The sequence below is a fragment of the Telopea speciosissima genome, chromosome 2 (genome assembly GCF_018873765.1).
Source record: "Telopea speciosissima isolate NSW1024214 ecotype Mountain lineage chromosome 2, Tspe_v1, whole genome shotgun sequence".
Classification (NCBI taxonomy): Eukaryota; Viridiplantae; Streptophyta; class Magnoliopsida; order Proteales; family Proteaceae; genus Telopea; species Telopea speciosissima.
In genome coordinates this window covers 78,059,286-78,083,055 of record NC_057917.1, presented here as the reverse complement: position 1 = coordinate 78,083,055, position 23,770 = coordinate 78,059,286, and the positions used below count along the sequence as shown (strand labels likewise).

General features: G+C 40.5%; 3 protein-coding genes and 1 pseudogene across 3 annotated transcripts; 1 reads left to right on the top strand and 3 right to left on the bottom strand.

The window, feature by feature from the left end:
• The first annotated feature begins 4,593 nt into the window (after window positions 1–4,593).
• Window positions 4,594–5,829, top strand: LOC122651162. Its single transcript, XM_043844480.1, has one exon. It carries the CDS (start codon window positions 4,594–4,596, stop codon window positions 5,827–5,829), a length of 1,236 nt encoding a protein of 411 aa, XP_043700415.1.
• Window positions 5,830–10,342: 4,513 nt separating this feature from the next.
• On the bottom strand, window positions 10,343–11,905 carry LOC122651161 (annotated as a pseudogene).
• A 3,954-nt stretch (window positions 11,906–15,859) lies between these two features.
• On the bottom strand, window positions 15,860–17,485 carry LOC122649519 (probable mannitol dehydrogenase). Its single transcript, XM_043842704.1, has 5 exons — window positions 17,380–17,485; window positions 17,128–17,241; window positions 16,525–17,041; window positions 16,282–16,435; window positions 15,860–16,064 (listed from the first exon to the last, which is right to left on the bottom strand). The coding sequence occupies exons 1-5, from the start codon at window positions 17,475–17,477 to the stop codon at window positions 15,862–15,864; spliced, it is 1,086 nt and encodes a 361-aa protein (XP_043698639.1). The 5' UTR covers window positions 17,478–17,485; the 3' UTR covers window positions 15,860–15,861.
• A 2,346-nt stretch (window positions 17,486–19,831) lies between these two features.
• On the bottom strand, window positions 19,832–22,187 carry LOC122651160 (8-hydroxygeraniol dehydrogenase-like). The gene is made up of 5 exons (XM_043844478.1): window positions 22,066–22,187; window positions 21,841–21,954; window positions 20,781–21,297; window positions 20,283–20,436; window positions 19,832–20,064 (listed from the first exon to the last, which is right to left on the bottom strand). The coding sequence occupies exons 1-5, from the start codon at window positions 22,185–22,187 to the stop codon at window positions 19,832–19,834; spliced, it is 1,140 nt and encodes a 379-aa protein (XP_043700413.1).
• Window positions 22,188–23,770: the final 1,583 nt, after the last annotated feature.

Sequence of the window (23,770 nt, the reverse complement as noted above, 5' to 3'; positions counted from 1 at the left end):
ATAGGCCTTAGCCTCAAAAGTAAATCAAAAAGGGATCGAGTCTCGAATATCCTCACGGCCCGTAGGCACAATCATCGCAAGGACACCGTCGCCATGTTCCTCAAACACGGCCTCGGTTCCTCCTCACCAATCTCATCGTACCGAGGCTGCACTCCAAGTCCCGAGTTGAGATCCATCCAATCTGAATCAAAAGTGTGCGCACGGGGGTTAGCTCCAGCAGCCGTGAGGGGATGGGGATGCACAAACACGCAATTCACATAGTCCAATGATGCATGCACATGTTAAGTCCATTTTCCACCTAACAAACAACTAAGTCAATGGCATATGCTACTGTGACAACTCGGGAGACACTGTGGGTCACTTAACTTATCGCCACAATGAAACCTCAATTGTCACGTGGGACCTACGCCGATCGAAGCCTCTAAGACCACTCGGATGACACTCGATAACCAATACTACCATGACCGGCCTCTCCCACCTCCACGAATCCGGTGTCGATTACCCAACACCTAAACCCTGTTGGTAAGGGTCGTAGCATAAGGGTGTGAAATCCTAGCCACAATATACTACATACAAGTCCTATCGTCCCGAGAGGTAATCCGGGCACATCAACTTTTCATCCGGTTTAGTGCCCGGTTACCACCACGGCACGGCGCATACATTCAACATGACATTCAACATAATTTCTTCATAAATGTATATAGTGTTCGGGGTTTCAGACTGTACCCACCGGCACCAAGACCCATCAAGGTACAACATTACCGATCAACATTATAACAATTGTATATAAGAGTATGCAATATGCGCAAACATGCTTATTAATTATAATGATTACATAATATATAATGCAATAATAATAACAGCCCAAACGACCAAACCCACTCACAACGTATACGCCAAGCACCACGATTATCGCTGTCGCTCGATCAAGCAATAAGCCACAAAATGAATATATTAACCTATACAAAGAGTGAAATAAGGTTAAACGAGCGAAGGGAAAGGATTCCCAAAAGGTCTCCCATAATCACTTAGTATAAGGTTTCGTAAACAAAGTGGTTGCGGGAGTGGTTTCATGCCCAAATTCCGCAACCACATGTAAATCCTAGGAAACCGGGGTTCGGGACGCTTTAGTCAAGGTCGGATGCGGATGTGGTTTCGTAAAACTGAAACCGAGTGTAAATCCGAGCTTCACAGGCTCGGGACAATTTTAGTCAAGGTCGGATGCGTATGTGGTTTCGTAAAATCAAACGAGTGTAAATCCGAGCTTCACAGGGGCCTTCTCGGGAAGGTAATTTCAGGTGGTTTCTTGCAGGTCCAAACCACATGTAAACCCTCACACCTTCGGTCCAAAATCCGAAGGATTCCCTCCAAGGACCCCATTTTCAAGTGGTTTTAAAGCACAAGAACTTCTAGGAAACTCCATCCTAAGCTCATTAGGGTCCAACCTTAAATCTCTCAAATGGCAATGAGAACCCTTACATTAGAGCTCATAATGGAGTGAAATAACTCCACCATAGCTTGGGCTTTAATGCTCCATCGACTCCTAGGTTCCAAGAGAGATCTAGGTCAATCTCTCCCATTACCCAACCCCTTTTAAAATCCAAAAAGAAGAAGGAAGAAGCTTCAATAGCTTACCTACCCCCAAGATGAGAGAGCTCCACGATTTATGGCCCAAGAGATGGGGTCTCCACCTTCCTCTTCCTCTTTCTCTCCTCTTTCTCTCCTCCACGATTTAGGGTAGAAGAGAATGATGAAGGAGAAGTAATGTTCTCTCTCTCCCTCATGGACTCATTTATAATAAATGGGTATTTGGGTACCTCTAGACAATGGTCATGAGGCCTAATGGGTCAACCCATTAGTCCTATGTGGGTAAGTGGATGGAATAACCCATCATTGGGTCAATAGGTTAAATGGGCCTGCCACAACCTTAATTAGGAAAAGCCCATTCTTAGATGGGTTCATAAGAGATGGGTATAAGTCCCCAATGTACTTCCTAAAGGTACGTGGGACCCGAACTTAAATTATTCCCTTCTCTCATGAAATAGCTCGAGCGGTTCAAGCCCGGACCCGCACTTCGAGGTTACCAAGGGAAGAATAATTAATAAGACTTGAGGCTAGAACTTACTTTTCCCCCGTCATGGATTATCACCCATGACCTCGAATTAATTTTCGCTTACTGCAATGCTAAGCTATCACCGAACGAATTCATCCAATCTGGAGGTGACGGCCTGGATAAGCCTTCCCGAACTCGCTTCCCTGGCCGGTACTTGGAGGGTAGTCGACGGTCGCCGCCAACTAACTTTCCACAAGGTTGAGGAATCTTTCTCCATGCAAACCCGCGGCCAGGGTGGGTCAACCCATTTTGTAGCTAGGTTCGACCATCATGGAGAACATGTGTCACCAAAGATACATGGCAAGGTATCTACACGCCACGAGAAGAAATGATATTTAATTATATCTCCTGTGGGCATGTATAACAAATCCAATCCATGAATCGGTCGCTTTCCAACTTAAGTCAAAGATCCTCTCAGGATCAATCAGCCTCACCAATTGGGAGAGTTTTTGGTCAATTCAAGTGAACATCAAGAAGCTTAAATACGACTCTCCGGAACGCTCCAACATCTTCCGCCTGCTTTCATTCAAGGTGAAGTCGATAAGGTTTCAAACTTGAAGAGGAACTCCTTAGAGAGGAAACCCTTTGGCACTAAAAGGCTAGAGAGGAGTGGCTTAAGTGTGGGGATAAAACTCTAGTTTTTTTCATGCCTCGACGGTACAAGGCGTCACCAATCGTATCCTTAAGATTAGATCTCGCCTCGGAGTGGCTTAGTAACGATAAGGATATCTCTCAATCGCTAAATCATTTTAAGGAGCTTGCTACATCCATAGGGTGTCGTCGAGGCTATTGAGCGAGCATGCAGTACTCAACCGCTGGTCTCTCGTCAGGAATGAGGACTTATGTAGGATCCCATCCAGGGAGGAAGTCAAAGTCTATTTCCATGAGTCCCCTCAAATTGTCTGGCCGGATGGGTTTCCCACCCTTTTTTATCGTAAATTTATGGACACTACGCAAGAGGTCTGTACTTGTTACAGCTTTCTTTGTCACGGGGTCATACCCAAGGAGATGAACAATACCCTCATTTGCTTGATTCCTAAGGTCCCATCACCGGAGCGGCGGAGCAATTCCGCCCTATCAATCTATGCAACACAAAGAATCAAGGTGATTTCTAAAATCTTTAGTGATAGACTTAAAGGTGGTCTGGATGCTATTATATCGCCCTATCAATCTACCTTTGTACCGGATCGTTTGATTTCGAACAATGTCTTTATTGCCCATGAGCTCTTTAACTACATAAAGAGGACAAAAAAAGGAAGAAAAAAAAATTGCTCGGCCTAAAACTTGACATGAAAAAGGCCTATGATAGGATGGAATGGCCTTTCATCAAGAAAAGTTTACTTAGGCTAGGGTTTTGTTGTAAATGGGTTGATCTCATTATGGAATGTATTACCTCTGTTTCGTACTCTCTGTTGGTAAATGGGGCAGTGAGGGGTTCCTTTAACCCATCAAGGGGTATTCGTCAAGGAGACCCCCTCTCCCCCTTCATTTTTATCTTATGTTCTCAGGTGTTGAGTTCATTATTCGCTGAGGCGGAGAGGAACAACCTCATTAAAGGTGTCCGGGTTCGTGGTCGTGCCCCTCTTATTTCCCATTTACTCTTTGCGGACGATTGTCTTATTTCCTCGGAGGTTAAGTTACAGGAGATCAATCACCTCAAAGATTGCCACGATACTTATTGCCAAGCCAGCGGCCAAGAGATCAATTTTAGCAAATCAAATCTCACTTTCAGTCCCAACACTCCAACAAAGTTCAAGAGATGGTTCTCTCGCGTTCTCAAGGTCCGCTATGGTGATGGTCCCTCTAAATACCTGGGCTTTCCCACTGAGATTGGGGTCTCCAAGGCGGAGGTCTTTAAGGACATCACTACAAGAACATGCTAGCGGGTTCAGGGTTGGAAGCAGAGTATCCTCTCTCAAGCCGGTCATGAAGTGCTCATAAAATCTGTTGCATCTACTATGTCCAGCTATGCTGGTTCGCACTTTATCCTCCCGACTTTCCATCATGATTCGACTAGATCGGCGATGTCCAACTTCTTTTGGGGTCAAAAGGAAGACAAGCGCACAATTCACTGGATATCGTGGACTCGTTTATGCCGGTCTAAGGAGAAGGGAGGTTTGAGTTTTAGGGATCCCACTCTGCACAATAGGGTGCTCCTCGCTAAGGTAGCTTGGAGATTATTAGACAATCCGGATTCATTATGGGCCAAATTCACCAAAGCTATTTACTTCCCTCGATGCAACTTTCTAGATGCTGCGGTTGGTAGAAACCCTTCTTGGGCCTGGAGGAGTATTTTAGAGGGGCATAAGGTCATCGAGTTGGGTCAGCTCTGATCCATTGGGAACTGGAATAAGGTGAACATCTGGCGGAGTAACTGGATCCCCTCTCACCTCAACTTCCGACTACATGGTCAACGCCCGATAGGTTGCCATCTTGAGGAAGTAAAGGACCTCATTGATCAAGGAAACCGAACGTGGAGGATGGATCTCCTTAGCCAGTTCTTTTCAGTTGAGGATAGAGAGGCCATAGAGCAGATCAGACTGAGCATTAATCCCAGTGAGGATGTATTATGTTGGGGAGGAGCTAGAAACGGCATTTTCACTATCAAATCTGCCTATCACCTATTGTGCAATCAGCATGATCAGCAGTTCTCGACCCGTGCTACTTCATCGCATAGGCATGCTTGGGAAGACATCCCATCCGAGGTGTGGAAAAGGATCTGGAATATCAAAACTCTTCCTAAAGTTAAAAATTTCCTGTGGAGATGTTGTGCTAATGGTGTAGCCTCAAGTGAAAATCTTATGAAACGCCACATCCCCATTGATCCCTCTTGCAGCAGATGTGGGCACGATCCTAAATCTATCGATCACCTCCTATTTCTCTGTCCTATAGCTCGAGCGGCTTGGTTTGGAAGCAATCTTACCGTTGGTATTCCTGTTGATGGACCCTTCACACTAGCTCAGCTCTTGCTCCACTGGCCATGTCTAAATTTTCACGACAAGAGATGCAACGAGGATGTGTTGTGCCTTTTATCTTTCATGTGTTGGAACATCTGGCTGGCCAGAAATGATTTGGTGTTTGGCATCAAAGATTGGACCCCGGAGGATATTATATCTCAAGCCCAAGCATCTTCCACTAAATTCCTTTCAATTTCAAGGGGTAACACCCTCTCTGTGAGGAATACTCATGAGGCCTACTCTATTGGCAGGCAATCGTCTCCTCCAGATTCAGGCATTATCAAGATAAATTGTGACGCTGCATTCTCTCTGAAGGCTCCTGCCAGTGGTATCGGTGTGGTGCTAAGAGATCACCTGGGTAATCATATACAAGCAGCATCTAATCCCATTTCGTTCCATGAGGTTCTGCTTGGTGAAGCCCTTGCTGTGCTCTTTGGTCTACAGTTGGCAACCTATGGAGGTTTTAACAATGTTCACATTGAGTCGGATAATGAGGACCTGGTCTCGTTTATTAGAGAACCATCTAGACCACACCCCCTCTCCCTCCGGAGTACTTTGCAAGATATTGGGGTGCTTATCCCAAGCTTTAGCGTGTGTAATTTCTCCTTTATCTCCAGAGATGCAAACTTAGTTGCGCATTCTTTAGCTCGGAAGGCATTGCCTGTGGCAAGCCAGACTTTTTGGCCTGTTTCCTCTCCCTGGCTTCTTGATCTCTGTTGTAAAGATGCCAGGTGCTTCGCTTGTCCCCCTTTGCAATAATATTCTCATTTACCAAAAGAAAAAAAATTTGTTCCCAAAATTATTCCAATAGTTTGCATGTGACGTGTGACATGTGCAAAGAGTCTAAGCTCCACAAATGGTAGGTTGTAGGCATCTCTCTTGCTCTGCTTTATTTATTTATTGGAGAAGGTTTTGTGAGCAAGCAGGGAACTCTCCACCCTCTCACATAATCATTGTTTAAGGAGAGAAAAATAATAAAAAAATAGAATGGGAGGAGACACAGTGTACGCCTTAGGCTCAGCCGCTTAGAGAGCCTATTCCATATAGAATGGGAGTGTGGCTCCTACACCCAGTCATAGCATGGAGCGAAATGACTGCCCACCCCTATTGATGCTTCCTCACACATTCATTGCTCCCCCCCCCCCATGTTGGCACTGATTGGGTTCCCAATTAGAGAAAATGATTCTTAGGGGAAAAAAAAAAATCCCCACACCGATGATGTAGGGATGGTTTGCCATGTCCTCTCACATCTTGACCATGTGGGCCAGGCACCGATACTTTCTCTTTCCTCCAAGACTATATAGGCCCTTATAATTGTGCAATATCTTTGGGAAAAAAATGTCCAATTTTGAAGTTTTATACTAACTACATTTTATTCGTAGTGATTAATTAATGGAATTGGCATAAATAACGGTTGTACTATATAATCCATTCCATTTAACGACGGTTTAATATTTCCTACTACCAATTGGAGATAGTTCGTGGCTGTTTAAGATATGCAACTACAATATAGAGCCTATATACCATTTTTTTTGTTTTTAATATTTTAATTGTTTTTTTAGTATAAAATTATGCGTCCCACCACCATAATACTATCCTACTAGTATTATAGTAGTATTAGGTGGTTCAGATCTAAGATTTTTGAATTTCGAGGATTCCTTCACAAATTTCTTATCAACCAATGATGGTCATCAAAATGAAGTAATCCTTCTTTTTTTTCTCTGTGAAACTCCCATTAATTTGATTTTAATGTTATTGTGTCTCCCTTTCAAAATTAGGTGGTTGGACCTAAAATTATCAAATTTGTAGGTAAACCTCACAAATTTCTTGTCGCCAAATAATAGCCCTCAAAACATAAATCTTTTTGTGAAACTCCCATTGCCATGATTTCAATGTCTTTGGATATCTCTTCAATATTAGATGATTTAGCCCAAACCCTAATTCTGGTCTTGTCCTTGCAGCAGTAGCCACTATGTTTCAGATATAGAACCCGCGAAAGAAGAAAGCAGGAACTACCATTTACAAAGTACATACCCTTGCATACCTAATACTCGTTCTTCTCTCCCAAAACACAGAAATCAACAGAAAAGCAGTGACTCAGAGATCTGAACTCGTCTTTGTCGATCTAATTTTCTAAGTTTTGAAATATGTACATCCGTAGTTGACCCGTCTGAATTGTGATTCTGTAAAAACTTCTCTTTGACTACTAATTTCTTCTTCCTTCTTTTTAAAGCTTTAATCTCGTGTTTTTCCATGGATTTCTACAGTAAGTCGGGTGAAAGAGGGAAGGAGATAGAACCGAGAGAGAGGGAGAGGAAAAGTCTGAGGTTTGAAAGAGTTTACGCTTTCTGCGTTTTGGGTTTAGAATCTCATCGGGTTGAGATGATCCGGAAGCTAAATGGGGTTGGGCTTCATGAAATGGAGCAAATCAATCGCCATCACACGATCTTTACGTGCCATGTGTACCACAATCAAGGTGATATTGTCAGGAATTGCCGGATTAAAGAATTGGAGAGAATCTTTATCCGTAAGTCTTAGAGGGTTTCGGTTGAATCTAGGTCATTCTTTTCGATTTTGACTAAATCCGAATTGGGAGATGGAACTATATTTTGTTCCCAATTTTAAATTTTGGGTTTTTGTCAAATGCCCCTTGAAAATGTCCATTTGTATAAATGCCTTTTTGCAATTTTTTTAATTGTAAATTCTCTCTTATTTTCAATAAATTGTAGTATTTTGATCCAGTCCGGTAATTTGGGATATTAGACGTTAGTTTTATGAAATGTAATGATCAAAATGCCCTTGTGACAAAAACCAATAAAAATTACGAAATAAAGTGATCTAATTGCCCTCATCTTCCCCAAATCATTTAGGGTTTGAAACTGAAAATCAAACTCTAAACCATTTGGGGAAGATGAAGACTAAAATCAATGAATCTATCCCCAAATGGTTTAGGGTTCGTAGACTCGTCCGTTCATCTCGATAAATCTCCGAAGGACTTTGAAGATGGAGCAGGAGCTTTGGCCGACAGAATTCTTCAATAATCGCGGTGGTTATAAGGTCTGTTGCCACATAGAAGCTAATTGATCTTGGTTTATATCACAGTCACTGATCCAGATTACACGATTGTGTTTGAATTGTTCGTCTTCTGGGTTCGTCTCCCCCAATTTTTTCTTTTTTACTTCTTCACCTTGCAAATTTGCAATCGACATTTATCGGACCGAAACTGAACTCAGGTCGACCTATAAGTCTTAGCTTCATGTGCAGGTGTTGAATGGTAAGTGAAGAGAACAGGGAAATGGGCCAGATTATTGGTGTGGCTTCTAATTGAGTTGTGTGCATTGATGAGTCTAGTAAATTTGTCAAAGCATACAGTTTCTGTTTTTCACAGCATTCAAAAATTGACCAATCTATCATTATCCTGAAAGGGTTCCAATAACAAGTGTTCAAGAATAGAGATTTGAATTTTGTTTTGGAAGTAGATTTTCTTTTCTTGATTCTCCTCTCTCCTTGAAAGAGCCAAGATAGATTCATTGATTTTTGGCTTCATCTTTCCCAAGTGTTTTAGGGTTTTGATTTTCAGTTTCAAACCTTAAATGATTTGGGGAAGATGAGGACAATTTGATCAATTAATTTTTAATTTTGATTGATTTTTGTCACAAGGGTATTTTGGTCATTAGATTCTCTGAAATTAACCCCTAATGGCCCATATTAACAGATTGGACCAAAGTGCTACACTATTTTTAAAATAGGGGGGGAGTTTATTAAAAAAGTTTTAGGGGGCATTCGGACACATGGACATTTTCAGGGGAGCATCTGACAAAAACCCTTAATTTTTTATTTTATGTATCTTTTATGGATTTTATAGATTTTTAAAACATTTTTTAACAAACTTCTTGTAATAAATATTTTTCACTCGCGGGAAAAGGGCAAACCAATCTTTAAGGATTTTCAACAAAATTAAAATATCCCACCCTAGTACCCCTCCCTGTTGCCGATCTCCAGTGCAAATTAAACAAGTTTACTCCCTCTCTCTCTCTCTCTCTCTCTCTCTTGCTTTCTTTAACAGGTTGGGGAAACAGAGGAAGGATGTGAGGAGGGTGGGGTTGCAATTGGGCATGGAAGAAGGGGGCTGGAGGTGGGGAGGATGGGGTTGAAATGCGTTGGGGGAGAAGGAGGTGGTAGTGGAATAATAGAAGGTGGAGCAGGGACTAAGTTTGGGTTGCAGAATAAGGGGGAGTCACACGAGGACGGGTTCTTGTGGGTGTGAAGGATGAAAAATCCGTGGATTTGCACACCCGGGGGAAAATCGGGAGTCGTACACCACTTAGAGTTGGCGTCTAGGATCCATAAATGGTGTCTCACCTTTATAGAATGAGTGCTAAATTAACTTCAAAACTCAATGATTGATTTGGCCCAAATCTCGAGGTAACTATCTAGTTATGAGATGGGAAGGTATTAGGCACAAAGCAACTGCCCGGTTGTTGACTTTCTTAGATCACATTCTTTGCTATATATACACTTGTAGGTTATACATATTATATGTCTAATTAGGTTGATCAAGGCTAATGTCTTTTAATTTTATTTATTAACTCTAAGTTCGGTGATTAAATACATTATTAATTATATTTTGATTTGATTGATGAATAATGGCACATTGTTTGGAATGCGTAGAATCACGTTTAAATATCATAGATGACTGAAATATGACTAAATAAACACTGAATGCATAAAGACGAATTATTACAAATACTCACAAGGCGAGATAGTGCAAAAAGATATATAAAATTATCGAAAAGCCTTTGCAAGGGCAAAAAATGCAAATATGCAGGGAAACTTTAGGGAATTATCTCAAATGGTTTAAAATCGCCTTGTTAATGCTGTCGCGCCCTCCCATGATATCATTTACAAATGTCGGAAATTAGCAATCAAAATCAATAAGAGAATACTTAATTTCACAAGGGGAGGGGGGAGGGGGAGAAGAATCAACAAGATCGAGAGGACAATAGCAAGAAGCTTAGGATCTCATCTCACCTCAAAACTGATGATCATTTATTAGAAATATGAACCACATACATAATTATAGTGCCTTCAATTCATATCAACCTTACAATATAACAATCAATCATTTCTATACAAATATTATTTCTCTCATTACCCCTCCGCCCAACCCACCCCCCACCCCCCACCCCCACACACACACAAAAAAAAAAAAAAAAAAAAAAAAAAAAAACACCAAAAATAAGCGAAGAATGTCGGGTCGGATATAGAATAGCTAAACAACATTCAAGGTGTTAGGTATATCAATGACAAATCGATATCTAATGTCTCCTCTAGCAAGTCGATCCATAGCAGTGTTCACATAATCCATCGATATAACTTCGATATCAGCCACTATGTTGTGCTTCCCTGCAAAATCTATCATTTCTTGTGTTTCTTTCATCCCACACACTGAACTTCCCCCAACTAGCTTCCTCCCTGTAATTCAAAATGAAAGGAGATTATAAGAGTATAGTTAGACTCAATAAATTAATTTTTTGGACATTTCAGCGCTATCTCAATTAAGTTAATCATGCATGGGCTTGGGCCTTGCATATTTTGGGCCACAATAGTGTAATTCTCCATCAGTATACATTTCACCAATTTTTCTATTGTAACATACTAACACAAGAAATTTCATAATTACTTACCCATAAGTAATGGAAAGATTGGGAGCTCCATTGTTTTGTCTGCTGCACCCACCACCCGTCGAGGCTCTATCAACAATGGGCCATTGGGAGACCATCATTCCACAGCTCACGCACCACACCATTCAACTATTATAATTAAAACCATTTACCGCCATTTTTTAAAGACACTAAATTAAAGCGCACCAGCTCACCTTCATTTCAGTCAAGCCCCAAGTCGCACTCTCTTCTGTTGGATACATCACAGTCACCTAAACTGACTGCACTGCCCACCACTCCCCAAAATGCTTTCCTGGCTTATCCAATCCATAGTATTTCATGGGACTGTAAACAGTACTTCCGGCACATAGTAGCGGTGCTGCGGCATCCAACCGAAGATTTTCGGGGAAAAGAACAGCAAAGTGCTCATTCACAACGAAGATATCGGAAAATCCACCGTAGTTTTTCTTTCCGGTCCCGTCATTAAAGAAGGTGTATGTAAATTCAACTTTGGGGCAATAGGTCTCCAGATCCTCCCGGCAGTTTTCACAAGAACCAACCAAACACCCAACACCTACTTTATCTCCAATCTTGAATTTCTGTACATTGCGACCGACTTGAGTAACTATTCCCACGATCTCATGCCTGTACGTGTTTCAATAAAGGGTTATAAGCTAGGTAGGTAGGTAGGTAGGTAGGAGATCGAGTGAATTGAAACTGAACAATAATATATAGGTAGAGAAGATATATAGGTAAGATTGAAGAAGATGATTTAAAGGTAGTAGAAGAACTGAGAATAGGGAATAGTGAGATAAGAGGGAATTAGGGGTAATTACCCAGGAACGACGGGGTAAACATCAAATCCAAAATCATCCCTTGTAGCGTGAAGGTCTGAATGACAGATTCCACAGTAAAGTATCTTCATCGTAATATCTTCTTCTCCATTCACTCTGTAATTAAATATGACCAAATTAATTAATTAATTAATTAAGACACAACATACAACTCAATCAAATCAAATCCTAATATGGTTGTGGATCATCAAATTAAATATAAAATAAATTATATTAATACCTCCTAGTAAAGTGAAATGGAGAGAGAATTCCGGAGGTTTCTCTTGCTGCCCAACCGAAGGCCTTTTGTGTGTGTTGTTGATCACCACACTCAGTCATTTTTCAACCAAATAGGAGATCGAGAACTATAAAAGATTAGCTAGAGAGTTTGTGTTTGTGTGTGTGTTTGAGAGTGAGAGAGAGTGAGAGAGAGAAAGAGAGAGGTGGTTTAGCTAGCTAGCTCGTAGTATCTTACTGACTGACTTCTATGCGGTGGAGATGCAGATGTTTCGTATTTATAGGAGGAGGAGAGAGTTTAAGGTTGTGTCGTAATAGCTGACGTATATTGTCTTTTTAAAAAATAAAATGGTCAATGATAGATATGGCAGTCTGACCTTTCTTCCAAGAAAATGATTCCCGTACGACAATCCAAGAGTCCGTGAATTCTATCTGGGCGGCTGACACCACACTCTGGGAAAATGAATCTCGTACGTGAGCTGTCCTATCATCCCCCTCCCCTTTCCCGAATTTTTTTCCTATGCGATTCCCTAGTGCTTCTCACAAGAGGGGGGTGGACCCCACCTGGACAGAGTGTTCCCCGGGTGGGGTCCACCCTCCTCTTGTGAGAGGCGGCTGACACCACACTCTGGAAAATGAATCTCGTACGTGAGCTGTCCTATCATCCCCTCCCTTTCCCGAATTTTTTGCCTATGCGATTCTCTAATGCCTCTCACAAGAGGGGGGTGGACCCCATCTGGGCAGACTGTTCCCTGGGTGGGGTTCACCCTTCTCTTGTGAGAGGCACTAGGGAAGTACACCGATCAAGGAACCGTAGACGATAACGATTCCCCACCCCTCTTTTTCCTTGTCAAACCCATGTTTATCCATGTGTAGTCCGGATGTTGATGTTTGTTCTGATATTTCTGCCTTTGTGCCTGTTCCAGAGTATCCTATCCTCATTTGCGTAGATTCACGAATCCAATTCTAAACATTTTTTGTTAGACTTTTTGCATTCGGTTAGATGGATATTTCATTTTGGTTGTTGTAGGAGTTTCGATTATAAGACATCAATTGAATATGGATGTACAGAAAATTCTTTTGAGACTCAACCACACGACACAGGAGGATTGGAAGATCAAGGAGATTTGGACAGTGAATCAAGGCTCATATGGTCAAAGAGGAGAGAGAGAGTGTCTATGATGAACCCACAATCAAGAGAGAGGTCGTGGGAAAGCATGTGAGTTTATTTGTGAGCATTTTTTCCCTAGGGTAAGGGTTCTCTGAGCCGAACACACATCCTACATCATAACACATTACAATTTTTTATTCATTTTTTAAAGAAAGAAAAATAATAATAATAAGCTATACCTATGCAAGATGGCTTAAATAGGGACTCGGCTCCTATCCAACACCCTACCCGGGTTGCATGTGTAGCGCCAGACACAGTGAGGCGTGAAAAGATTACCTCACCCCTGCCCGAGCGCCTAACTCAAGCAAGGGTGAGGCAGTCTTTTCACGCCTCATTGTGTCCGGCGCTGCACATGTAGCCCGGGCAAGGTCCTGGACGGAATCCTTTTCACTTAAATAGGCCTTAGAAGAATTTTTTTTTTTTCATTTTCATGCTAGCACAAAGAAAACGTGATAACTTCTTTGTACTCAAAGAAAACTTTCTAATAATTCATCTCGGGCAATTACTATCACTCTCCTACACTTAGCCTATATTTATTAAAACTTCCTTACATTAAACTTCTTTTCTGATACTCCCCTGCTTTTAAACTTTTACATCTCCTTCTCCCCTCATATTTTTAAATACCTAGATTGCCCTTCCTTTTCATCACCTGGTAACCTGCTAATCTATTTATCCATTCTTAGTGAGTGGCTCACAAGTTGCTTTTACCGAACCAAGAAAGAACCAACCGGTTAACATTGTAACCATCTATGATGAAGAAAACTAAAAAAGCTAGCATTGTAACTAGGGGTGCAAGTTTGGCCCTGTTGGCCTGAACCTGCCCTAAGCCCAAACAGGGCTTGGGCTGATATTTTTTGCCCTGAGGGTGGGTCAGGGCTGAAAAATTCTAGCCCTGAGTCAGGGTCAGGTCGGGCCAGGGTTGAGGCCTCGGGCTACTATTTTAAGTTATACTATATTTATATATTGATATAATACATATATATATATATATATATATATATTAAACTGTAAACATTACCTATATTTTGTTATATAATATATTATATATGAAGACAATAAGTGATATAATGCATTTTATTATTGTGTTATTTTACGTAAAATTGATAATTTTCTCTCCGGCCCATTCCAGCCCATGCATTTCCTTCCCCCTCCCCATGATCAGGGTTAGCCTAGCCCGACCCTGAGACCGGGTCCAACTAAGAGGACTAAGGGTTGGGCTAGGATTCTATAAAGCCCGGCTCAACCCCACCCTGTTGCAGCCCTACTTATAATCATCTAATTGCAAAATGTGAGGCCTCCCTCCCGCTTGGAAAGAGGGGGAAGCCTTATGGACTCATTGGTGCTCGGTCCTCCTCGTCGTCAGTGGTGGTGCCGAGGTGCCAGGTGAAGGGCTGCCACGCGGTGCTAGTGAACTCTAAGGATTATCACCGCCGGCATAAGGTGTGTGAGATGCACTCCAAGGCGCCCAAGGTGGTGGTGCTTGGTATGGAGCAACGGTTCTGCCAGCAGTGCTTCAGGTTCAATTTCTTTCTTCTACTAACAAAGCAGAAGAAATCATAATTTGTTTTGGGCTTTTGTTTTCCCTGTATACTCTTCAGCTTCGTCACTAATAGCTTTGATGGAATGGATTGTAGGTTACATGTAGTATCTGAGTTCCACGATTCAAAGAGGAGTTGTAGGAGAAGACTAGCCGGCCATAACGAGCGGAGGAGAAAGACCTCTAACGAATCTATCTCCAAGAACCCTTCTCGGGGTAAAAGCCCAGAAGCTATATCCAATTAAAAACTGTGTATTAACCATTTTTTGCAATTAAAATTAAATAAAAATAGGGATTTGCTTATGAAAATGAATAAAAAATAAAATTTCTTCTAAGGCTTTTTTTATGCCATTTTGCATGGGTATTGTTTATTATTATTTTTTCTCTTTCTTTAAAAAATGAAATAAAAAATTATAATGTGTGATGGTGTAGGATATGTGTTCCGCTTAGAGAACCCTTACACTAGGGAAAAAATCCTCACACAAATAATGTCGCATGCTTTTCCACGTCCTCTCACATCTTGACTATGGGTCCATACTTGCTTTCGCTTGCAGTTCAAATCATTTGGGAAGAATTATCTGATTCATAAGATAATGTCCTAGTCGAATGATTCAAAAGTCATTTTTCACATATTTTGCATATTTTGTCTTGGTACAAGAATCGAGGACTATACTGGCCAATCAGAACTACCTCTGGTGTAAACCTCAGCCATCAAATAGAATCTTTTCCCAAATAAGAGGTAATTAAATGGACATAATTCTATACCAAAAATGAATACGCCAAAGTCATCTATCATTCAGACGTGTCGAAAATTCTTTGAATCAAACTTTAGTAATTTTCATAGGGGTATTTCGGTTATGTTCTATGGATAGTTTGTGAACATACAAGAAACTGCGGGAAACCTCTCAAATCCACAGAAACAAGACTAATATGCCTCAAAGAATATTCATCATTGTCAAAACAACCTCCAGGATGACAAAATGAGGTGTATACAGCCGCTAAATGTTCATTTTAGCAACAGTAAAATGTTACCGCCATGAAATATATACTTCAAACTTATTGAGAAGCATGGTAAAAGCGTGCTTTTCTTTTAGTGATGATAACCTTAACAATAACAGCTATTTAGAATGACACATATCAACACGTTGCCATATACCAAACAATCATTTCCAAACAAATAACCATTTATTAGCAATACGAAGTCCTACAAAACTAATTAGGGCCTCTACTTTACTATATATTACAAACAATCATTTCCATACAAATATTATTTGCTCACACTACCCACCCAACCCCGGGTAAAAAAGGGCTAAAAACATAAAAATAAGTAAATATGATAGAGATTATATCTTAATTAACATTTAAGGTATTAGCTATGTCAATGACAAATCGATATCTAATATCTCCTTTTGCAAGTCGGTCCATAGCAGTGTTCACATAATCCATCGATATAAGTTCGATATCAGCCACTATGTTGTGCTTCCCTGCAAAATCTATCATTTCTTGTGTTTCCTTCAACCCACCAGCTGCACTTCCCCCAACTAGCTTCCTCCCTGAAATTCAAAATGAAAGGATTATTATTATTTATTTTTTTGGGTGAATGAGCTTTTACTAATGAGAAACACAAACTACCACCCAAGGGGAAAAATTAAATTAAACTAATGGGCTAAGTCTATCACAATTACTTCATCAAGTATGGGCTTGGGCCTTGCTTATTTTGGTCCACAATAGTCTATCTAGTACAATAAACAAAAAAAAAAATTCACTAACCCATAAGAAGTGGAAAGATTGGCAGCTCCACTGGTTTTACTGATCCACCCACCACCACTAGCTTCCCATGAGTCTTTAATAGATCAATCAACGGTGCAAAAGGGTGAGGTGCAGAAACCGTATCTATAATCCCATCCATTGTGCCCACCGCAGACTACATCAGTTCAAACATATAAGATTAATTAAAACCAAACACATTTAAAACCAAACACATTTAAAAACCAAACACTTAAAGGCTCTTACCTTCATTTGGTCTGAGTCCTTACTGACCAAGAATGAATCAGCCCCAAGTCGATCAATGGCTTCCTTCTCCTTGCTTGGAGATGTACTGATCACAGTCACCTTCATGCCTAAGGCCTTAGCAAACTTGACAGCCACATGCCCAAGTCCACCGAGCCCAACCACACCCAAATGCATTCCTGACTTATCCAGTCCATAGTATTTCATGGGGCTATATATAGTGATTCCGGCACATAATAACGGAGCTCCGGCATCTAACGGCAGGTTTTCAGGGAAACGAACGACAAAGTGCTCATTAACAACATAGAAATCGGAATATCCACCGTAGTTTTTCTTTCCGGTCCCGAAATCAAACATGGTGTATGTAGTTTCTGCTTTGGGGCAATAGGGCTCCAGTTCTTGTTGGCAGTTTTCGCAAGCACGGCAAGAGCCAACCAAGTTCCCCACTCCTACTTTATCTCCAATCTTGAATTTCTCTACGTTGCTTCCGACTTGGGTCACTACCCCAACGATCTCATGCCTGCATGTGTTCGATGAAATGACATTGAGAGTGAAATTAACTCAGACGTAAATCGATGAGTGAGAGGCATAGATAGAGATACATACCCAGGAACAACAGGGAAAACACCAGATCCAAATTCATCCCTTGTAACGTGAAGGTCTGCATGGCAGATTCCACAGTAAAGTATCTTGATGGTAATATCTTCATCTCCATTGACTCTGTAAATTAAACCAAACAGAGTACTCAAATCATAATATATATGGTTGTGGATCATCCATCAAATAGAAGATTGGATTACCTATATGTAAATGTTTTCTGATTTCAATTAATATATATAAATATAAATTATAAAATACCTCCTAGTAAAGTGAAATGGGGAGAGAATTCCGGAGTTGTCTCTTGCTGCCCAACCGAAGGCCTTCTGTGTGTGTTCTTCATCATGACTCTTAGACATTTTTACAATCAGATAAGAGGGCGAAATAGAGACGTATAAAGACTAGAGAGTTTGTGTTTGTGTTTTTGTGTCTGAGATAGAGATATAGAAAATGAGAGAGGTGGTTTAGCTAGCTAGATCGTATCTGACTGACTTCTCTGTGGAGATGCATGTCTCGTATTTATAGAAGGACTGAAGGAGATAGTTTAAGGTGGTATCGTAATGGGTGACGTATTTCATGTTTTTCAAATATAATTGATCACTTGACGGTTACGACTGTTACTTCCATTCCAAGAAAAAGAAAAAAAGAGGTCATTGCAATCGAAAGGGCTAATCCAAGGCACCAATGGCAGCATATTGTAGCCATTGTCAAAGATTGATATGCCAGTCTCACCGACTCTTCAAGAAAAGACAAAAGTTCGTCCAATGTGACAATAGTAGTCGATACCGGGCGACCAGACGGTAACAAAGTAACAATAGTGGTCGAAACAAAAGTCTCCTTCACTGTTCCTCGTACTTTTCTTTTAAAAAAAAAAGGGCTAACAATAGTCGCGCCTGACAACAAACAAATACCGGTAGAGTTTTACGTAAAGTGGGCCTAGGAGTGTCAATCCGCCAGGCCGGGCCCATTTTGGTCGGGCCTAATCAGGCTTCCCCACTTTAGAACCTTATACGGTGACCAGCCCGTTTAAGTAATTTGGTCTTATATGCTAGGTATGGTTTTATTTATAAACGGTCAGTTGGGTACCAGTCCTTAATCGAGCTATCAATAAATAGGCTAATTACACATTTATCTCTAAATAGGCTTTAAACATGTCAACCTGAGTAAAATGGACCATAAACGGACTATAAACATGTCAGGCTATTAGTAGGTCAGTCTCGGTCAAGTTGGACCCTTGCACCGAAAACGATCGACTGTTATTCGGGCTTGGTTAGTCTCTATTTTTCCAGTCGGGCTCGGTCAGGCATGCTGGTGCAAGCCTTAAATTGAAACCCCCCATAAATCTACCTCAAAATTCTTGCATTCGGCTCCTCTCTTACGACCCTCCTACCAGACACAATCAAGAGCAAAATGACCACCCTACCCGCTGCCCAGGTGGGGTCCAACCCTGTTTGTGTCTAGTAGAAGGGAGGGAGGTGGGGCAGGTTATAGGAGAGGAGTCGGATCCTTTTCTAATAGCATAATCTTATGTCTGGAGACCTTATTGTTATTTTTCAACGAAAATTTTTTTGCTGCTACCAAGGTTTCAAAATGTTATTGTTACCCGGGCTTGTAGCCAAAGAAATGGAATAATTCACTTCCCCGTGGGGAAGGATCATGCAAATCAGATGGGTCTGGGTTGGAAAATTAATGAATTCTGAAACAAATTGATCCAAAGCCCAGTTCAAATTGGTTAAAATTTTAAAATTGAGTATGAACTCGCGCAAATAACATCCCTAGACCATCCACCGTATTCGTTTCTGTCTGAGTTTTCAGATTGAATCATTTCAATTCAGTCACGGTAATGCTACTGGCATCACAATTCTATCTAGATTTTTCTTTATTTTTTTTGGATGAACAGATGTTACAGAGGAATAGTTGACATGTAAAAGATAGGAGAAATTTTTCTTCCACTAGTGGAGTAGGATTCACCCACCTATCTAGTTAGGGTCATTAATTATTACTCTGTTTTCTACTATATGAAATCGATAATTCGCTTCCCATTATTCTCGATATTCATCTCAAAATACCTAAACCCATAGGCAAGGGATTCTCCATTCACCGTGGATGAAGGGAAACTGCCTCTCAAAAGATATTATGCATCTATTAAAGAAAGATGTTCTTCATCAATGGATACCATTACGCATGGGATATGTAATGTATCGTAGAATTTAGGAAGAACATAAAATTTCTAATTATCAAAATAGGTAGACCCGGAGACGCCTTGCATGTACCAACAACAACTCACACCCCTATAAACGTAATTTAATTAATTTGGTTTTCAAGTCTCTATTCTGGTATTATATATTCTGTTCAAACCCTTTTAATTAAAAAATTGGCAATTTGACATGTCCACATCAACCTTTAGAGTATAGATCCATTCTTGAAGATGTCATGTAGTTATCTTCTTATTTTATTTCTTGAATCTTCCAGTTTGTTCTAAGGGAGATAAACCGCGTAGTTGACTCCCTGGTAAAGAGGGCACTGTCTCTCTGACATGTACGACGATTTGACCCAATTCCAATTCATGGTTACAGGAGATGTGTTCTACTCAACCTTTATTCATGTGTGAATTTCTGCAAACAAGAATTATATCACGATGATATAATGTACAAAAATGATGGAATTTAGCTACCAAAAACAATAAAAGAATGCAATAGCAAAAAATCGATGTCTAAGATTTGGACTTGGTAGTGGGTCCATAGCAGTGTTCACATAAGGTGTTAGCAATATCAATGACAAATCGATATTTAACATCTCCTCTTGCAAGTCTGTCCATAGCAGTGTTCAAATAGTCCATCGATATGATTTCAATATCAGCCACTATGTTGTGCTTCCCAGCAAAATCTATCATTTCTTGTGTTTCTTTCATCCCTCCTATTGCACTTCCCCCAACTAGCTTCCTCCCTGTATTTCAAAATGAAATGAGATTAAGAGTTAAGACTCAATATATGGTTTTTAGACTTTTCACTTTCTAGAGGTTTCTCTTCAAATGTCTACACTCCTTCCTTCCAGTAACTGTGGAGAATTCTAGATTAGGGACCTTACTTAGCCCAATGGTCTATGTCCATGGGCCTTAGTGGCAGGCTGTGACATTAGGCTTTGAAATTTTCTTCTTTACTTACCCATTAGTAATGGAAAGAGTGGCAGCTCCACTGATTTTTCTGGTGCACCCACCACCACCAGCTTCCCCTGAGGCTTCAATAGATCAATCAAAGGTCCAATAGGGTGAGGTGCAGAACCCGTATCAATAATGCCATCCATTGTGTTGACCGCAGCCTACATCAGTTTAAACATGTAAGATTAAAACTATACATAATAAGATATTGAATTCTTGGGTATATAAAAATCTTATGATCTAATACATAAAGAAGAGCTTGTAGATCCACCATTCATAGATACAGCCCAAACCCAAATTTTGGGTTAGCCCGAGAGCTCTAGGAGTTGCCACCCCTAAATATATAGGATTCAGATCATTTCAATACCTTAGGGTGGGCTAGGCGCAACGGTGTTGTTGCAAGTCTAGAAACAATTTCTCTGCGAAAGCAGGGGGTGGGAGCCTTGTGCATTGGGAACGCCCTTTTTAATTAGATCATGTCAATTACTAAAACATTTAAGCTCACCTTCAATTGGTCTGATTCTTTGCTGACTAAAAATAAATCAGCCCCAAGTCGTTCAATGGCTTCCATCTTTTTGTTTGGTGATGTACTGATCACAGTCACCTTCATGCCGAAAGCTTTAGCAAACCTCACTGCAACATGACCAAGTCCACCGAGCCCAAGCACTCCCAAATGCATTCCTGACTTATCAAGTCCATAGTATTTCATAGGACTATATATAGTAATCCCGGCACATAGTAACGGTGCTCCGGCATCTAACGGCATGTTTTCTGGAAAACGAACAGCAAAATGCTCATTAACGACGAGGATATCGGAATATCCACCATAGTGTTTCTTTCCTGTCCCGTCATCAAACATGGTGTATGTAGATTCCAGTTTGGGGCAATAGCTCTCCAGTTCCTGCTGGCAGCTTTCACAAGCACGGCAAGAACCAACCATGCACCCCACACCTACTTTATCTCCTATCTTGAATCTCTCTACATTGCATCCGACTTGAGTCACTATCCCCACGATCTCGTGCCTGTGTTCAGATAAGGTGTCAAATAATTTGTAACCTTATTTTTTAGCCCTTTAATAATAACATACTTTTTCTTTCAATAACTTAAAATATGTGCAAGACGATAACTAGATCTTGAAAATTACATAAAATGATCTGAATTCCACTTTCAAATTAGTTTGAAAAAACCCTTTTTACCCGTAACTTAAATATCTTTTGCCAACATAACAACGGGTAATAAAAAACTTATATTTTTTAAATACACCTATAGAGGACTCATCCAGACAGACCCTTATGCTTGTTGAACACAAACTAAGCAAGAGTCATGGGCTCTGTTTAGAATTCTAGAAATTGTGGCTTTCTAGCCTCCCTCCCCCAGTGTTTGATAGAAACCCATCACACAGTTTGTAAATTATTTGTGATATTTTAGTTTGAGAATAAAATGTAGCAAGAGTCCTGCCAAGAATATGCTTCTCAAACTGAAATAGTTAAAAGGCAAAGATACCAAGGAACTGTAACAGGGTAAAAAAGATATGGTAGACAGTGCAAGGCATAGATACCCCCTACCCAGGAACAACAGGGTAAAGACCCAATCCAAATTTATCTCTTGTAATTTGAAGGTCTGCATGGCAGATTCCACAGTAATATATCTTCAAGGTAATATCATCATCTCCATTGGTCCTGTAAAGAAACACCAAAAAAAAATCAAATCAAATCTGGTTTTGGATCAATAGAAGATTACCAATTAAGGTATCTTCAAATCATACTGTGAGGATAGAATATAGTTATAACCTTCTGGTGAAGTGAAATGGGGAGAGAACTCCAGAGTTGTCTTTTGCTGCCCAACCGAAGGCCTTCTGTGTGTGCTCTTCCCCTTGACTGTTTATAGGTCGACCGAGAAATAGAGAATTCATTAAAGCAGAGAGAGAGAGAAGCAACAATGGCAGTAAAAGACTGCAAATTAAGGCCCAGTCTCGTTCCCTATTGCAGTTTCAAAGAGTCAAACATGTCTCAAATTTATAGGAGAGAAAGAGAGTTAAGGTGTAGCCATTGATGAAGAAGGCTTGCTTGCCCTCTTGGAGTTCGACTCCCATGCCATTGATGAAGAAAGCTGGCTTGCTTACCAACACATGAAAAACGACTCTAACGTGTTATAAGCTTAGAAAAATGCCTCCTTTGTTTTCTCTCAAGTCTACAACAGGTGGAAGAAGAGGCATGATTCCAACCTTTATAGAAAACCTTTCATTTATTGACCAGATCGATGAAGTAGGGATTTCTAAGATAGGGTTATTAGTCCTACCAATACAAAATCGCAACAGATCAATAATTGGTTTCGTTAAATGGATTCTTCACCCGTTTCATCTTAAACTTACTCTAGCTTCTCCTCCTTTGCCGCCACCATCGTTGCCTTCATTCCGGCCAACAGATGAACCTAATTTTTAGTTCTATAGTATTTTTTTTTTTTTTTGGATGGAAAGAAAAACTAATATTACAGAGAGAAAGGACTTACAGAATTATGGGCAGGCCATATATTCATATAATTGCAATATACTAGTGAAGTCATTCGTAGCATCAGTTAGGTCAAAGTAATATTTGATTAAGTTGCGGGGGATGCGAGTTGAGGGGGTAGGATGAAATAAGTCAAAGAGCTCCATGCTTGAACAGATGATTTCTTTAATTTTTAGGTTTCGTTGCTTAGCGAGTCTCCACCTTTGGACGATCCCAAAAAACTCTGCTTCCTTTGCATCTGATGTAGACAATTTACCTACATCTGTTATTACACTTTGGCCAACTATCAAGATTGAACAGTCCAAATGGTTATTTTAAGGTCTGGGTCATATATGCCAGCACAAATTAATTCAGGAAATTGTATATCTAGATTAGTAATCACTGGAGGAATATTTTGGGTGGGTGTGCAAGGTTGTGAAGATGGATTAGAAGATAAAGTGAGGGGAGGGTAAATATTCATATCTTTAATCCATCTGAAAACCTCATTGAGAACCAACATTGGGTTGTCTTTGGAAGTCCCTAAATAACCTTGTTTCTGACATTCCAAATAAAATAACTAGTAATCATTAAAACAGAAAAAACCCAGGCCAAGGATTGTTTATCAAAAACTTTGGAAGAAAAGATTGAAACACAGAGATGTGTGAGAGAAGGAGCGGAGAAGTGGGGCCAAATACCCAGATACGCTTCGTCCAATCACATGGCAAGAAAGTGCTAGATTGATTCATCTTTAGATCCACATAATGCACATGTAGGTTCGACGGGCATCCATTTTGAGATAGTCGCTCTGACAGGTAGTCTTGCATTCAAGACACGCCAAAAGAAGAGTTTAAATCTCGGGTGAATATTAATTTTCCAAAAAAAGTGCCACCATTTGGAAAACATGGGGTTGGAATTCTTTGGATTGGCCAAGGTTTTGGCAGTGAGCTTGGTGGAAAACGATCCCTTATGGGAAAGGGAACATCTCCAGTAATCCTCAGACTCTGAGATG

What these genes read in the sequence shown, in the direction of transcription:
- LOC122651162 (XM_043844480.1), top strand. Translation starts at nt 4,594, where the DNA reads ATGGATCTCCTTAGCCAGTTCTTTTCAGTTGAGGATAGAGAGGCCATA.
- LOC122649519 (XM_043842704.1), bottom strand. Translation starts at nt 17,477, where the DNA reads ATGTCTAAGAGTCATGATGAAGAACACACACAGAAGGCCTTCGGTTGG. An exon ending in AGGACTCAGACCAAATGAAG is followed by an intron (nt 16,436 to 16,524) that starts GTAAGAGCCTTT and finishes GAACTGATGTAG; the next exon opens with TCTGCGGTGGGCACAATGGA. An exon ending in AATCTTTCCACTTCTTATGG is followed by an intron (nt 16,065 to 16,281) that starts GTTAGTGAATTT and finishes TTTGAATTTCAG; the next exon opens with GGAGGAAGCTAGTTGGGGGA.
- LOC122651160 (XM_043844478.1), bottom strand. Translation starts at nt 22,187, where the DNA reads ATGAATTCTCTATTTCTCGGTCGACCTATAAACAGTCAAGGGGAAGAG. An exon ending in AAGAATCAGACCAATTGAAG is followed by an intron (nt 20,437 to 20,780) that starts GTGAGCTTAAAT and finishes AAACTGATGTAG; the next exon opens with GCTGCGGTCAACACAATGGA. An exon ending in ACTCTTTCCATTACTAATGG is followed by an intron (nt 20,065 to 20,282) that starts GTAAGTAAAGAA and finishes TTTGAAATACAG; the next exon opens with GGAGGAAGCTAGTTGGGGGA.